Raw genomic sequence first — 18,475 nt, forward strand, 5'->3', positions numbered from 1 at the left:
AGCTTCTATCTGAACACACACGCTAGCTTCTATCTGAACACACACGCTAGCTTCTGTCTGAACACACGCTAGCTTCTATCTGAACACACACTAGCTTCTATCTGAACACACACTAGCTTCTATCTGAACACACACTAGCTTCTCTCTGAACGTACACTAGCTTCTATCTAAACGCACACACGAGCTTCTATCTAAACTCACACACTAGCTTCTATCTGAACACACACTAGCTTCTATCTGAACACACACTAGCTTCTATCTAAACGCACACACTAGCTTCTATCTGAACACACACTAGCTTCTATCTGAACACACACTAGCTTCTATCTAAACGCACACGCTAGCTTCTATCTGAACACACACGCTAGCTTCTATCTGAACACACACGCTAGCTTCTGTCTGAACACACGCTAGCTTCTATCTGAACACACACTAGCTTCTATCTGAACACACACTAGCTTCTATCTGAACACACACTAGCTTCTCTCTGAACGTACACACTAGCTTCTATCTGAACACACACTAGCTTCTATCTGAACACACACGCTAGCTTCTCTCTGAACACACACACTAGCTTCTATCTGAACACACACTAGCTTCTATCTGAACACACACTAGCTTCTATCTGAACACACACTAGCTTCTATCTGAACACACACACTAGCTTCTATCTGAGCACACGCTAGCTTCTATTTGAACAAACACAAGCTTCTATCTGAACACACACTAGCTTCTATCTGAACACACACTAGCTTCTATCTGAACACACACACTAGCTTCTATCTGAACACACACTAGCTTCTATCTGAACACACACTAGCTTCTATCTAAACGCACACGCTAGCTTCTATCTGAACGCACACGCTAGCTTCTATCTGAACGCACACGCTAGCTTCTATCTGAACACACGCTAGCTTCTATCTGAACACACGCTAGCTTCTATCTAAACGCACACGCTAGCTTCTATCTGAACACACACGCTAGCTTCTATCTGAACACACACGCTAGCTTCTGTCTGAACACACGCTAGCTTCTATCTGAACACACACTAGCTTCTATCTGAACACACACACTAGCTTCTATCTGAGCACACGCTAGCTTCTATTTGAACAAACACAAGCTTCTATCTGAACACACACTAGCTTCTATCTGAACACACACTAGCTTCTATCTGAACACACACTAGCTTCTATCTAAACGCACACGCTAGCTTCTATCTGAACGCACACGCTAGCTTCTATCTGAACACACGCTAGCTTCTATCTGAACACACACGCTAGCTTCTGTCTGAACACACGCTAGCTTCTATCTGAACACACACTAGCTTCTATCTGAACACACACACTAGCTTCTATCTGAACACACACACTAGCTTCTATCTGAGCACACGCTAGCTTCTATTTGAACAAACACAAGCTTCTATCTGAACACACACTAGCTTCTATCTGAACACACACTAGCTTCTATCTGAACGCACACGCTAGCTTCTATCTGAACACACGCTAGCTTCTATCTGAACACACGCTAGCTTCTATCTGAACACACACACTAGCTTCTATCTGAACACACACTAGCTTCTATCTGAACACACACTAGCTTCTATCTGAACACACACACTAGCTTCTATCTGAACACACACGCTAGCTTCTATCTGAACACACGCTAGCTTCTATTTGAACAAACGCTAGCTTCTATCTGAACACACACGCTAGCTTCTATCTGAACACACACTAGCTTCCATCTGAACACACGCTAGCTTCTATCTGAACACACGCTAGCTTCTATCTGAACACACACAAGCTTCTATCTAAACGCACACACTAGCTTCTATCTGAACACACACTAGCTTCTATCTGAACACACACTAGCTTCTATCTAAACGCACACGCTAGCTTCTATCTGAACACACACGCTAGCTTCTATCTGAACACACACGCTAGCTTCTGTCTGAACACACGCTAGCTTCTATCTGAACACACACTAGCTTCTATCTGAACACACACTAGCTTCTATCTGAACACACACTAGCTTCTATCTGAACACACGCTAGCTTCTATCTGAACACACGCTAGCTTCTATCTGCACACACACTAGCTTCTATCTAAACGCACACACGAGCTTCTATCTAAATGCACACACTAGCTTCTATCTGAACACACACTAGCTTCTATCTGAACACACACTAGCTTCTATCTAAACGCACACACTAGCTTCTATCTAAACACACACTAGCTTCTATCTGAACACACACTAGCTTCTATCTAAACGCACACGCTAGCTTCTATCTGAACACACACGCTAGCTTCTATCTGAACACACACGCTAGCTTCTGTCTGAACACACGCTAGCTTCTATCTGAACACACACTAGCTTCTATCTGAACACACACTAGCTTCTATCTGAACACACACTAGCTTCTCTCTGAACGTACACAATAGCTTCTATCTGAACACACACTAGCTTCTATCTGAACACACACGCTAGCTTCTCTCTGTACACACACACTAGCTTCTATCTGAACACACACTAGCTTCTCTCTGAACGTACACACTAGCTTCTATCTGAACACACGCTAGCTTCTATCTGAACACACGCTAGCTTCTATTTGAACACACACTAGCTTCTCTCTGAACGTACACACTAGCTTCTATCTGAACACACACGCTGGCTTCTCTCTGAACACACACTAGCTTCTATCTGAACACACACTAGCTTCTCTCTGAACGTACACACTAGCTTCTATCTGAACACACACTAGCTTCTATCTGAACACACACGCTGGCTTCTATCTGAACACACACTAGCTTCTATCTGAACACACACTAGCTTCTATCTGAACACACGCTAGCTTCTATCTGAACACACGCTAGCTTCTCTCTGAACACACACTAGCTTCTATCTGAACACACACGCTGGCTTCTCTCTGAACACACACTAGCTTCTATCTGAACACACACGCTGGCTTCTCTCTGAACACACACTAGCTTCTATCTGAACACACACGCTGGCTTCTCTCTGAACACACACTAGCTTCTATCTGAACACACACGCTGGCTTCTCTCTGAACACACACTAGCTTCTCTCTGAACACACACTAGCTTCTATCTGAACACACACGCTGGCTTCTCTCTGAACACACACACTAGCTTCTATCTGAACACACACGCTGGCTTCTCTCTGAACACACACTAGCTTCTATCTGAACACACACACTAGCTTCTATCTGAACACACACGCTGGCTTCTATCTGAACACACGCTAGCTTCTCTCTGAACACACACTAGCTTCTATCTGAACACACACGCTGGCTTCTCTCTGAACACACACTAGCTTCTATCTGAACACACACGCTGGCTTCTCTCTGAACACACACTAGCTTCTATCTAGGTCAGGGCTGTCAAACTCATTTTAGTTCAGGGGCCACATGCAGCTTAATCTGATCCAAAGTGGGCCGGACCAGTAAAATAATATAAACAATAGGATAAGAACTGGTAATTAATGTCAACTCCAAAGTTTTTTGTATGTTTTTGAGTGAAAAAATAAAATTCTGTCATTAAAATTTTTGCATCTATGAACTGTACTTGAACATAACATGAACAAATAAGAATAACCTGAAAATTCCGAAGAAAAATACGTGCCATTTTGACAATATTATGCCTTAGTTTATCATTTATACATATGCATCATGACTTACAGATTACAGTGGATCTACAAATAAACAAAATGTTTAATAACAGGCAGAATATTGGTAAAATTCCACATACTTCCCTTCAGACATTTCAGGTTGTTCATATTTGTTCAGGTTTTTCACATTTTTTGTAAAAGCCTAGTCTGTAAATGTCAACATTTTTGTGTAATTTAACTTTTTTTACACTAAAACCCAGATAAAAGTTTGTGTTTTTCAGCATTTATAGTTTATTATGATAATATTTTTCTGGTCTGACCCACATTAGATTGAACTGACCTAAAATGATTTGACATCCTTGACTGTTAATATCTTCAGTGTGATTTTTGTATTTGACTAATTCATCCCGCGGGCCAGGATTGGATCCTTTGGGGGGCTGGATTTGGCCCCTGGGCCCCATGTTTGACACCTGTGATCTAGGTGATTGTTGCTTAGTCTGGATTTGAACTTTCGGTTGGTTTTGTAAGATTTCAGAGGGAATCTGTTTGCAGAAGCAGATGATGACATTCAGAACTATTCCCATTAGTGCATAGTCCCCTGAAAATAAGAAGTGTTGTTGTTTCTGCTTCTTTAGAATGAGTCGTGTGTACGTCCAGATGAGTGTGTCCACTGTTCATGTGCACCAGTATCACTGACTCTGTCTGAGTGTGGACCAGAGCTGACACCCCTGAAACCATGAACCTGTCTCAAATGTAGGACTGGGGCCCAAAAGGATTAGATTAGATTAGATTAGATTAGATTAGATTAAATTAGATTAGATTAGATTAGATTAGATTAGATTGGAGTAGAGTAGTACTTAGCGGTGCTTGTGAATGTAGCGGCAGAGTGAACGCTGGGCCGGTTCTGGTGTGGGCAACAAATGTCAAGTTTCCGAAGGTAAGAAGGGAAAGGAAATGAGGTGCACAACAACGGGAGACAAACTGAGCCGAGTCGAACCGGTTCCACGTAGTAGAAATGCGGCAATAGGGGAATTAGTAAAGAGTCTGTAGTTTCACTGTCACTGTACACCCCCAACCGGGCCCAGCATCATCTGTTATAATTAGTTCATACTGTATATGTTCTATTTTCTGTGCAGATGGAAATATAACAGACAGTTCATGCAAACACACCTGTTTGTACTCTTTTATTCCCTCATTCAATGAGAATCGATAAGAGAATCGGATCGATAAGAAAAATCGATAATGGAATTGGAATCATTAAATTCTTAACGATTCCCATCCCTAATTAATATATTGTATAAGACCCCCCATGCATGTGTGAGGACCAATGATCAAACTTCTCCAAACTTCAGTCTGAAGCACAGAGGCACCCCACAGGGCTGCCCACTCTGCCCCTCACTGTTTACCATCTTTATCGAACCCTGAGCAGCTGCCATTAGACAACAGGAAGAAATAAAGGGAGTCCGTACCAGAAATATAGATCACAAAATAAGTCTTTATGCTGATGATGTATTAGTAATGCCTTACACTACGGTGTTACGGCAAAAAAAATCTGTTACTTTAATACATTACTTTTGTAGTGTGTTACTCCCAACACTGCTTTTTAGTAATATATATATTTTTTTACACCCCCCTCCACCCCCACCCCCCAGAGAACCACGACAGGTTCAACCCGGGCCTGAGCAGCACCTACAGACACAACGGTCAGCCCCTGAGTATCCAGTACGGCACCGGCAGCATGACCGGCTTCCTGGGATACGACACCGTCACCGTAAGAAACCAAAGCACAGCTGGACCACAGGCCCTGGGCCACTGTCCACAGTGGACATGATGATGAAGCCTGTCTGTGTGTCTGTCTGTGTGTCTGTCTGTCTGTCTGTCTGCCTGTCTGTGTGTCTGTCTGCCTGCCTGTCTGTCTGTGTGTCTGTCTGTCTGCCTGCCTGTGTGTCTGTCTGTCTGTCTGTCTGTGTGTCTGTCTGCCTGTCTGTCTGCCGGCCTGTCTGTCTGTGTGTCTGTGTGTCTGCCTGTCTGTGTGTCTGTCTGTCTGCCTGCCTGTCTGTGTGTCTGTCTGTCTGCCTGTCTGTGTGTCTGTCTGTGTGTCTGTGTGTCTGCCTGTCTGTGTGTCTGTCTGCCTGTCTGTCTGCCGGCCTGTCTGTCTGTGTGTCTGTGTGTCTGCCTGTCTGTGTGTCTGTCTGCCTGCCTGTCTGTCTGTCTGTCTGCCTGCCTGTCTGTCTGTCTGCGTGTCTGTCTGTCTGTCTGCCTGTCTGTCTGTCTGCCTGCCTGTCTGCCTGTCTGTGTGTCTGTCTGTCTGCCTGCCTGTCTGTGTGTCTGTCTGTCTGCCTGTCTGTGTGTCTGTCTGCCTGTCTGTCTGCCTGTCTGTGTGTCTGCCTGTCTGTGTGTCTGTCTGTCTGTCTGTCTGCCTGTCTGTCTGTCTGCCTGTCTGTGTGTCTGTCTGTCTGCCTGTCTGTCTGTCTGCCTGTCTGTCTGCCTGTCTGTCTGTCTGCCTGTCTGTGTGTCTGTCTGTCTGTCAGGTGGGGGGCCTGGCTGTGAAGAACCAGGTCTTTGGTCTGAGTGAGACTGAAGCTCCGTTCATGCAGTACATTCATCCTGATGGGATCCTGGGTCTGGCCTACCCTCGTCTGTCTGCCTCCAGGGCCACGCCGGTGTTTGACAACATGATGAAGCAGAGTCTGGTCAGCCAGGACCTGTTCTCTGTCTACCTGTCCTCGTAAGTAAACACTTAGATTCACTGAGGTCAGATCTGTCATCATATCCAATCCAACTTTATTTGTAAAGCACTTTAAAACAGCCGCAGTGGACCAAAGTTCTGTACAGAAGAAGAAGTAAAACCAAAATAGAAGAATAAAATACAGAATAGATTTAAAGACATAGAAACTGTACAAAAAAGAAAAACAGTGTTATACAGAAGAATAAATAAACAAATAAAAAGAATAAAATACAAGAATAGATTAAAAAGCTATACAATTAAAAACACAAATAAATGAATACATACATACATACATACATACATACATACATACATACATAAACCACTACCAAATAAAAACAATAGAATAAAGATAGTACCCTCAAACATCTCACATGGTTTCAGAAGCCAAGGAGAAAAGATGGGTTTGAAGAAGGGATTTGAAAACAGACAGAGGAGGTGTGTGTGATCTGCAGAGGACGATGGTTCAGGAGCTGCTGCTCAAAGGCACACTCACCCCTGGACTGGTGCATAGTATCACAGGTCTAGAACCACAGGGGGATTTGAACACCAAAGGGAGGAGGTGGGTGGTTTGTCTGTTTGTTTTTTTATTTTGCATTTAAAACCCAAAAACAGTATAAAAAAAAAATACTAAGAAAGAAAAAAAAAAAACATGTTGGAAAAGGAGTGGGCTGAAGTGTAACTCACATACCTCCCCTTACTCCATCTTTTTCTACTGGACACAAAGTCCCATGGTCTACAAAAAAATTACAAAATATTATACATATGAAAAATAAACTTTGTCCAAATCTATATACACGATACACATTGTATATCATACAGGGTGAGTCAGAAAAAAACGCTCTTTCCATTTAAAGAAATTGTACTGCTAAAACGGAAACACTGATTTTTCTTTTGACCATACAGTCATATTGATGTGGTTATGGAGCATGTCTGCTGATGTAGTCATAGATTTATTGCATTGCATAAGAGAGGGAAGGTCCATTGTTTATTGGGCACTGAAATACCTGCCAACACAGTGTATGCCACAGTGAACAAACTTGAAATTGACAACAATTACAGGAGTCGGGGCTTTGCTTTCACACTCAGGACATAGGCCTACATGACAGTGCCCAGGGAGTTTTCATCATGGTAAGACCACAGCGATTGCAGGTATTATTTCCTCATCGAGTTGTCTGTTTGGGTCAGGAGAGAGAGTGGCCACCTAGATCCCCGGACTTGACCCCCCTTGATTTTTTCTTGTGGGGGTATCTTAAAAACCGTGTGTATCAGACTGTTCCACAAACTCTTCAGGAACTCCGAAATTGCATCACGGCTGAAATCCGAGCCCTACGACGAACACGAATGGTGAGAAGAGCTGTGTTAGAGATGCGACAACGAGCACAGATTTGCATCAGTCTGAATGGTAGCCAGGTTGAAGGTCGTGCCGGACGACTTCGTTGAGACAAAACATTTTGATGGCGAGTAAACATGCTGTAATGGTTGACAATTTCAATTTCATTCACGATGGCATAAACTGTGTTGGCAGATATTTCGGTGCACAATAAACAATGGACATTCCCTCTGTTATGCTATGCCATAAATCAATGATTCAATCGCCAGACATGCTCAATAACCACATCAATATGACTGTATGATCAAAAGAAAAATAAGCATTTCCATTTCAGTGGTACAATTTCTTTAAATGAAAAGAGCGTTTTTTCTGACTCACCCTGTATACATTATTTAGAATCATATATGGGGATGGAACCATATGAAAATGTCATATCACAGTTATTGTGACCAAAATTATCACGATTATCATTATTATCGCGGTATTATGGAAACTGTGCTTAAAATGTTCAAAAAGTACTAATACACACACTGAAAGAATTTAACCAAGTTGTATTTTGAAAAAACAATAAAATACAATAACAGTCCCACTGTTCCTTCTGTGTCAGAAACATTCAAATATTAACCCTTAGTGGTCTGAGTCTGTTCTGTCTGTTTTTCAGTCCTTTTGATTTGGCCTTTATATACTATAGAAACAAATGTTTACTATACCCATGTGTGGGATCTGTTTTTTCAGCACAACTTCATCTAGATCATCTGTCTATTATTTTTTCACTTTAACCTACTATAAAAACACAAAAGGACAGAAAAAACAACTGTAACTGTGAATAACCATAAAATTTCCATTTTTTTAAAGAATTTTTTTTCTTTTTTCACAGAAAAATACATTTAAAATACATTTGCAAATGTATCATAATTTCACAGATATTTCTTTTTTATTCATGAGATTAAACTGTTAATTTAAAGTCTTTTACTTTAAAAAATAAATTAAAACCAGATAAAATTACTGACAGTTAACGGTAACAGAAGTATTAGTTCTGTCAGTTGAACCAGACTTGTTTGTTAATTGACAAATATCTTGTGTAATTACAGGAGGTTTCACAACAAAAATGTTGAATAAATGTATTTTTGTGAATGTATAACATGTATAAGCACTGATAAACTGTCCAAATACAGTTTTTATCAGTGGATTGGACAACTGAGTCTCACTGAAAATTATTTATATATATATTTATAGGGAATTGGATTGTTTTAATACATGAAAATGTTCTGTATTAAACATTAAAAAGTCAAAAAAGAAAAAAAAAAAAAAAAGAAAATTGTCATGTAAAGTTAGGGCAAAAAAACGTATTTTAATTATGGAAAATTACTGTATTTTTATGACATAGATGATGAGGAACATTACATTTTTTTTATGGGTTTTTTTTTTTACAGTGTAGATTAAAAATGAATGATATTTAATTGTGATTAATCAAAATTAATCCACAGCAACCCTGTGATTAATCTGCTAAAATATTTTAATCATTTGACAGTACTAATTAATTTACAATTATATAATAAAATACATCTTAATTAATTGTATAATATAAATACACATTACAATACAATATTATTTATTATACACATTATTAACATTGCATAATAATACATTATATATCAATACATTATACAATGACATAACATTAGAAAATAATTATGTTTACATTGTATAATAATACACATTATAATACATCATTTATAATCATATAATATAATACAGCTCAATTAAGTGTATAATAATGAAACACATTATAAGACATGATTTATAATCATAGAAAACATCTTAATACTTTCCTCATCTTTCCTCAACATATTGGTTGTGATCCTTTTTCTGTATGTGTTCTGTGTTTTGTTTGCCTGTAAATGCCTCTTGTGTGCGTCTGCCTGTAGTTCCTCTGAGCAGGGCAGTGTGGTGACCTTCGGTGGGGTGGACCCCAGCCACTTCAGCGGCTCCATCTCCTGGATCCCTCTGTCCCATGAGCTGTACTGGCAGATCAGCGTGGACAGGTACAGGCACACTGGTCTGAGTCTGATGGTCAGTACAGAAGACTGACCCTGAACGCACCATCTCACACAAAGACTGATGGGAAAACTGGAGACAGACGTCAGTATATACTGCATGGGTGTCGAACTCATGTTAGTTCAGTTCCGCATACAGGCTAATGTGATCTAAAGTGGGCCGGACCAGGAAAATAATATAAATAATAGGATAAGAACTTAGAAATAATGTCATCTCCAAAGTTTCCTCTGTGGTTTTTGAAAAAGTACAGTTCCATAATAAAATGTTTACCTCTACAAACTGTACTTGATCGTAACATTAGCAACAAGAAAAGCACGCCAAGGCCGATCAGTCCACATGTCATGGTCATGGTGACGTAGGAAACTGGAAACACAAGCACGATTTACCAGAAGTTACTTGACTCCACGAAATAAGATCCACACACCTAAGACTTGATCAGATTCCCACAGCTGAAGTCATGTGAGCTGATGCGTGGCGTTCTCGGCTTTCCTTCCAGTGTTACTATCAACGGTCAGGTGGTGGCATGTAACGGCGGTTGCCAGATGATTGTTGACACCGGTACGTCTCTGATCGCCGGACCTCAGAACGACATCAGCAACATCAACCGATATGTGGGAGCCAACGGCAACCAGTACGGAGATGTAAGTGGAGACCAGTGAAGAATACTGACACCAGATCACCACAGAAGTCATATAGTGTGTCATGAAGTCTGTGGACACGTTGAATTCAGGTGTTTCTTTTCTAACAGGGGTCTGGGATCCAAAACAATAATGACTAATGTCAGAATAGAGTTTTATATTATGGGCTAAATATCATTGCATTGGTTAGTTTGGTTTACATTATCTTTTCTCATAACGTAATGATGACCCATAACATAATAAATTTGCTATTTTTAAAGGTCCCATATTATGCTATTTTTCAGTCACGTCATATAGGTCTCAGAAGCCCAAAAACATAGTATTTAAGTTTGTTCGCCCCAAAATCCTCCTTTGTTCAGAGTTTCAGCGGTGGAAAAAGTCCCTCTCCCCAGCCCTCCTCAGAACAGGCTGTTTCTGGGCCTGCTTCCAGGTATGCAAATGAACGCATCTGTCCACGCCCACTCCCCCTCCCCTCTCTGGGAGAGGACGCGGCTTACACTAGCAGTACTACGCGCTAATGTTGACTGTGAAGCCATCATACACATGTCTCAGACAGAACGTCTTTCCAAACACTGGCTTTCTTTGCCTTGAGGCGTGACTGAGCCCCGACGGAAAACGGCGGTGTTGTGTCGGGTTCGTGGACTTGACACGGAAAGACGCCTGCCGCCACTAATGCAGGCAGCTGCTAACAAGCCTGATGCTAACTGTACTGATGCTAACCACAAAAGGCCCGAGTTCACAGTAGTTCTGTTCAATGTCTCTGGATATTATCAGCTCTTGCATGTTAACGGGGACGCAAACGTTAGCAGCAGTAACCGAGCTATGTTAGCTGCCATGCTAACGTTAGACGTACACATCAACACCCACCAGCTTATCCGTAATGTAGGGTTATGCAGTAAAGATCCAAAAAATGAGAAGAACTTACATCTCCCACACTTGGACTTGGGTCACGAAGCGTTGGTACTGCGTCCTTCTTGATTCGGAGTCTTTGTGCTAAGCCGCAGCTGTATGGGCCCATGTTCGAAAAACACTCGTCCGTGAAATGCCGGGCACACACATACACACGTTTGGGAATGTTGTTTGGTCCATGACCATCACAGATAGAATCCAGACACTTTTTATGGAGAGGCTCGGAAGTGGGGAGCAAAACTAAACTCTGGTGTTGGTGTGTGCAGCCAACAACACCACAACCTGCGTGTCTCGCCTTCGCCATGTTTGTTGTCCAAGAGGTACTTTTCCAGGGCGGGGCTCGCTTTGCCAGGGTGGAGGCACAGTCAGGGGGAGGAGTTAAATCCGCTTATGTCATCATAAGCGGACCCAACTCAAACTGGGCCGTTTGAGTATTTTCACAACATGTGGTGTAGCAAGGCAGGAGGAAACAGACAGTTTTCAAATTCCAACCTCATAATGAGGCTACTGCAACACACACTACTGTAAGAAAACTGTCACAAAGTCAGATTTGCATAATACGGGACCTTTAAAGTGTAACAGGCCAATAATGTAATAACTGGCCAACGACGTAATAAAAGTCCTGAACCGATAACATAATAACTTATTACATTATCGGTAGGTTATTACGTTATTGTCCTGGTGAACAAAAAAAAAAATTCTTTGCAAATGTAATAACTGAGTCAATAAAGTAATAATGTATTAATATCATTGTATTTAAGTTTCATTTATTAGACAGAACTGTGATAGAATCTCTCTCTGTCTTTATGTTATGGGTTGTTATTACATTATTGACTCCTATAAGGCAGAAGAGAAAGCGGCCAAAAGTTTTTGTCAGCTCATAATGTCATGACGTGTCATTGGCATGTCACGCACAGGTCTGAGCCGTGGTGAAGTCGCTCGCCATTTGAGCTGTGGTCACAGTACAGTCAGTGGTCTGAGTGATGGGACCCTCAGGACAGGATGATCATACTCAGCTCCATGCGCTGCTGCTGCTGCTGCTCTGCTTGTTTGGAAGGCAGAGGTGGACACAGCTGATACTGAATGATGACACTTTGAGTTTGTGAGTCCCTGTATTCAGTGACTGAATGAACATGTTCAGATGACCACAATCTGACCACAGTTCATTCTCTAATGGTCAGTGCTTCCCTCTTGAATATGAAAGTAACCCCCAACCAGTTACTTTAACCCTCCAGTACCCCGTCCACCAAGGCCCTTACTAAGCACACAGTGTGCCTTTTTCACACACTTGTGGAATGATGTCAAAAAAAATTTCATACAGTTTGTTTTTAATTCTTTTACAATTTTTTCTATTTCATCAACTTGAGTCGTAAATAAAAATACCAAACACTCAATAATTGTCACATTTTTAACCCTTTAAATACCGAGTTTGTAATGTGAACAAACCATTTTTTTTATGCAAAAAGCATAAAAAATTATTTTTTTCAATCTACTACATAAAAAGTGGATCACATATTATTTAATTTTTTCATCCTGGCATATGTCAATGATTAACTCCAACACTGGTTAATTTGCATTATTATTTTTGGCGCTAGGTCAAATGTTCAAAAATACTAGCAACTGTCACCAAGTGTGCGTAAAATGCACACCTATAAATCAAACTATTAAATATTATATATTGATTTATTTTTCTGCTCTAATTTGATTTTATTTTTGTAAATCCAGGTCAGCCCTAATCATACAGATCAAATAATCATTCATTTTACATTTTTTTAAACCTTTTAAATGATCTCTTTTCATCATGATGTCACAACATTTTTTGATGCAAAAAACACAAAATATGTTTTTTTTGTTTTTTTCAGAATACTACATAAAAATTGGATTACTTATTTGATTTTTGCAGCCTGCCATATGTCAATGATTAACAGCAACATTAACAACATTAATAAATTAATTTAGCCCCTCCCCTCTCAAATGAAGCCCAGATCTCAGTAAAAGCAGGATTTCTGCCTTAAAGGTTTTGGATCAAAAACAGTGGATCTAATGTTAGAAATAGTGCGTTTTAGGCACACTTGGCAGACAGATGCTAGTCTGCTCATTTTCTTTTGTTTACAATGTGCACATTTGAGTTGGTGGACAGAATTTTAAAGATCATGAAAAAATGAACAACTTTTGAATTCTAACCTTATTTAAATTGTGAAAAATAATATGAAGTTTTTTAACACAAAGTGCAAAGTGTGCCTAAAAGGCACACCTGGATATCGGAGGGTTAACACATCTCCAAATATACATTTTATTCTGACCCTTGCATGTTTAACGGCACTGAGTACAGATTTTCTGACATTAGTCTTCATTGTTTTGTTTCCCAGACCTCTGTTAGAAAAGAAACACCTGGATTCAACATGTCCACAAACTTATGGACATTTATGACATGAGGACAAGCACACACTGATTATGTCCTCCTCCTCTCTCCCTCCTCCTCTCTCCCTCCTCCCTCCTCTCTGTCTTCTCTCCTCATCTCTCCTCCTCCCACCTCCTCCTCTCTCCTCTTCTCTCCTTTTCCCTCCTCTCTCCTCCTTCTCCTCTGTCCTCCTCCTACTCTCTCCTCCCACCTCCTCCTCTTTCCCCTCTCCTCCTCCCTCCTCCTCCTCCCTCCTCCTTTCTCCTCTTCTCTCCTCCTCCCTCCTTGCTCCTCTCTCCTCCTCCCTCCTCCCTGTCCTCTCTCAGTACCTGGTTAACTGTAACAGCGTTGCTCAGATGCCAGACCTCACCTTCCACATCCATGGACAGGAGTTCCCTCTGCCTGCTTCTGCTTATGTTCGTCAGGTAGGACTTGGACCAGACTGTAGACTGTGTATTAGTTGGTTTGTGGTGGGCTGGTCTGTCTGACTTGGACCAGACTGTAGACTGTGTATTAGTTGGTTTGTGGTGGGCTGGTCTGTCTGACTTGGACCAGACTGTAGACTGTGTATTAGTTGGTTTGTGGTGGGCTGGTCTGTCTGACTTGGACCAGACTGTAGACTGTGTATTAGTTGGTTTGTGGTGGGCTGGTCTGTCTGACTTGGACCAGACTGTAGACTGTGTATTAGTTGGTTTGTGGTGGGCTGGTCTGTCTGACTTGGACCAGACTGTAGACTGTGTATTAGTTGGTTTGTGGTGGGCTGGTCTGTCTGACTTGGACCAGACTGTAGACTGTGTATTAGTTGGTTTGTGGTGGGCTGGTCTGTCTGACTTGGACCAGACTGTAGACTGTGTATTAGTTGGTTTGTGGTGGGCTGGTCTGTCTGACTTGGACCAGACTGTAGACTGTGTATTAGTTGGTTTGTGGTGGGCTGGTCTGTCTGACTTGGACCAGACTGTAGACTGTGTATTAGTTGGTTTGTGGTGGGCTGGTCTGTCTGACTTGGACCAGACTGTAGACTGTGTATTAGTTGGTTTGTGGTGGGCTGGTCTGTCTGACTTGGACCAGACTGTAGACTGTGTATTAGTTGGTTTGTGGTGGGCTGGTCTGTCTGACTTGGACCAGACTGTAGACTGTGTATTAGTTGGTTTGTGGTGGGCTGGTCTGTCTGACTTGGACCAGACTGTAGACTGTGTATTAGTTGGTTTGTGGTGGGCTGGTCTGTCTGACTTGGACCAGACTGTAGACTGTGTATTAGTTGGTTTGTGGTGGGCTGGTCTGTCTGACTTGGACCAGACTGTAGACTGTGTATTAGTTGGTTTGTGGTGGGCTGGTCTGTCTGACTTGGACCAGACTGTAGACTGTGTATTAGTTGGTTTGTGGTGGGCTGGTCTGTCTGACTTGGACCAGACTGTAGACTGTGTATTAGTTGGTTTGTGGTGGGCTGGTCTGTCTGACTTGGACCAGACTGTAGACTGTGTATTAGTTGGTTTGTGGTGGGCTGGTCTGTCTGACTTGGACCAGACTGTAGACTGTGTATTAGTTGGTTTGTGGTGGGCTGGTCTGTCTGACTTGGACCAGACTGTAGACTGTGTATTAGTTGGTTTGTGGTGGGCTGGTCTGTCTGTCTGACTGCTGTCTTTGTCTCCAGTCTCAGTACTCTGGCTGCCGTACCGGCTTCAGTGGTGGGGGTGACAGCCTGTGGATCCTGGGTGATGTCTTTATCAGACACTACTATTCCATCTTCAACAGAGCCCAGAACATGGTGGGTCTGGCCCGCTCCAGATAATCCACCTGATGTCACCTGTCTGCCTTCAGTCTCATGAAGAGCAGTTCCACCTCCTACGATTATACCAACAATGATTTCAGATCAGTTCATCCTTATTCTCACCCTATAAACGATCAACTGTCTTAAAATGCAATAAAACATTAAATCACTGCGACTGGTGCTTTGTTCATGTCTTCTAACCCTTTAACCCAGGGTTGTCAAACTCCTGTTCTTTCAGGTTCCACATTCAGTCTGGTCTGATCTGCAGTGGACCCAACCAGGAAAATAGGAACAGAAGAACCCAGAAATAATGACAACTGACAATTTATGTCTTTGTTTTAGCACAAAAAAAACCCATTAAATGATGAAAATACTTACTTTTATAAACTATCCAAACAAAAAAGATGTGAATAACCTGAAAAAACTGACATTTCTTCAGAAAGTTCAGTGTAATTTTCTCAGTCTTCTTCCTCCACTTCTCATTAGTCCATGTGCATTCTGGATCAGATCTCCAAAGACACTAAACACTGAGGAACAGGAAGAAAAGAGTTCAAACTGGACTGAATTTAATACAGACATTTCAGGTTGGACACATTTGTTCAGGTTAGTCACATTTTATTGGTACAGGAGAGTTTGGAAATGGAAAGAGTTTCACAATTTAATGTGATTTTTTGCACTAAAACAAAGACAAACATTTGAAGTTGTCATTATTTACAGACACAATGTAATATTATTTTTGTCCATCAAACCCAGTAGTAAATCTGCAGTCCTTCTTTTGTGTGGGTTCTTCTGCTGTTATTATTGGACTGTAGATCAGATTGGTCTGGATGTGGAACCCACACTAACATGAGTTCCACAGCCTGGACTGTGGAATTTAGACACTGTGGAAATTCATCCCATGGGCCATGTTAGAATCTTTGGTGGTGGGGGGCGGGCTTGCCCCCCACCACCACCAAAGTTTAATCATTTCTTCCTTGTGTCAGTATCAACATTTGCTGAAAATTTCATGAAAATCCATCCATAACTTTTTGAGTTATCTTGCTAACAAACAAACAAACATGCACACACACAAAGCAAAGCGATCACAATACCTCCTGGCGGAGGTAATAATCAATAAAACATAAATAATAATCAATTAAAGTAAAGTAAAAGAGAAGAGTGCAGATAGATCCCTTTCAGTTGTTCTGTGCACAGTTGAACAGAACTGTTTTCAGCCTGGACTGAAACATTATCAGAGTAGAGGTCTGTCTCATGCACAATGTGTGTGTGTGTGTGTGTGTGTGTGTGTGTGTGTGTGTGTGTAAAATACTTTAATAATCACAGAATAAAAGTTAAAATAAAGTAATAACAGTAATAGTAGTCATAACAATGATATCCAAGTAATATAAGTATACGAGTAAGAAGAAGAAGAAGAAGAAGAAGAAGAAGAAGTGAGAGAACTAAATTGCCTACAGCAAGAAAACAAAATTTTTCACTGGAATAAACAATAGACAGCATTTCACTGCAGAATTACACATGGTTCACACTAGGGCTGCACAATTTTGGCAAAAAATAAAATTCTGATTTTTTCCTCTAAAAACTCAATTTTCAATTTCGATTTTGGGTAAAACTACAAACGACAACAGAAGTCAGCATGTCGTTTTCGTGAGCAGCCCATAATGCAAGGCACTGCTCCGACCTCAGATCTGTGATGGTATCACATGATGGGCCCACAGAAGTTTTATTTTATTATTATTTTTTTCATTAAATCTTTACTGAATGGAGTAGAGTATACAAACAATGTACACAACAAGAAAATAACAGAACAGGTTTTCCAGGGGGAATCCACTACAATACAACGTCTAAATCAGAGCAAACACTGATGGTTTTTACAGCCTTTTTGTGTTCTATGCACAGATGAAACCAGAGCTGTTTTCTGGACTGAAACATTGTCAGAGTAGAGGTCTGTGTCGTGTCATCCATAAAGCAGGTACACAGGCAAAACTCAGTAAAAACTCAACAAAAAAATAAAGGAAAATCACCACACTGGAAACAGCAGTAAAAACAAAAAAACACAAGGAAAAGTTTAAAAAAAAGCCCAAACCATCTATTTTTATGTTGAGTCGGTTTCACTCACTGCTCTGTGTTTTACCCCCCCATTCCACAGGTGGTGGGGGGTGCACTGAGCATGCTCAGATGTTTATGGAAAGAACAAGGTCTATTCTATCAGTACATTTGCAAATGTTTTCAATCATGTTTTCCCTCTGAATATTTAAAATAACTCGTACATTCAGAACGCTCACCACAGACACATCAGGGGTAAAAGCACAGGCGTCAAACATGCATCCTGGGGCCTAAACCGGCCCACCAAAGATCCCTATCCGGCCCACGGGATGAATTTGCAAAGTGCAAGTTAGGGCATCAAACTCAAAAATAATATCATAATAACCTATAAAAAAAATGACAACTTCATTTTTTTTTTCTCTTTGATTTAGTGCAAAAACATTCAATTATGGAAATGTTTACATGAACAAACTATCCTTTAGCAATAAAATGTGAATAAACTGAACAAATATGAACAACCTGAAATGTCTAAAGAAAATTAAGTGCAAGTTTAACAATTTTCTGCCTGTTACTAAATGTTTTGTGCCTTTGTAGATCTGATCTGTAATGCATATGTAGAAATGATAAATCCAGGCAGAATATTGATAAAATTGTACTTATTTTTCTTTACAAATTTCATTTTTTCCCGGTTATTCACATCCTTTTTGTTTGGGTAGTTTGTAAACGTAAATATTGGCATAATTGAATGTAATTTTTTGCACTAAAACCATTTGGAGTTGTCATGGTTTATTGGCTATCATGTTGTTATTGTACTGGTCTGGTGTGGCCCCTGAAAGAAAATGAGTTTGCCAGCCCTGGGTTAAAGGGTTAACCAAACCACCCAAAAGTGATACGATCTAATCCTTTCTGTCTCTCTCTCTGTACATACCCAGCTGGTGAATAATGCACCACAGAGGTGGAGGTTTCAGGTTTG

General features: G+C 40.9%; 1 protein-coding gene across 2 annotated transcripts in view; it reads left to right on the plus strand.

Moving 5' to 3' along the window:
* LOC115410187 (pepsin A-like) overlaps positions 1 to 15,586 on the plus strand; it is a 21,932-nt gene extending 6,346 nt beyond the window's left edge. Inside the window, exons 4-9 of one of the 2 annotated variants that reach the window (XM_030121682.1) lie at positions 5,277 to 5,395; positions 6,156 to 6,352; positions 9,614 to 9,730; positions 10,240 to 10,384; positions 14,018 to 14,116; positions 15,343 to 15,586. In XM_030121682.1, coding sequence (XP_029977542.1) covers positions 5,277 to 5,395; positions 6,156 to 6,352; positions 9,614 to 9,730; positions 10,240 to 10,384; positions 14,018 to 14,116; positions 15,343 to 15,480 — 815 coding nt within the window. In that variant the 3' untranslated portion in view covers positions 15,481 to 15,586. Of the gene's footprint in view, positions 1 to 5,276; positions 5,396 to 6,155; positions 6,353 to 9,613; positions 9,731 to 10,239; positions 10,385 to 12,207; positions 12,318 to 14,017; positions 14,117 to 15,342 lie in introns of those variants that run through there. The other variant, XM_030121683.1, reaches the window with a different exon arrangement.
* Positions 15,587 to 18,475: the final 2,889 nt, after the last annotated feature.

Source organism: Sphaeramia orbicularis, chromosome 19, assembly GCF_902148855.1.
Source record: "Sphaeramia orbicularis chromosome 19, fSphaOr1.1, whole genome shotgun sequence".
Classification (NCBI taxonomy): domain Eukaryota; kingdom Metazoa; phylum Chordata; class Actinopteri; order Kurtiformes; family Apogonidae; genus Sphaeramia; species Sphaeramia orbicularis.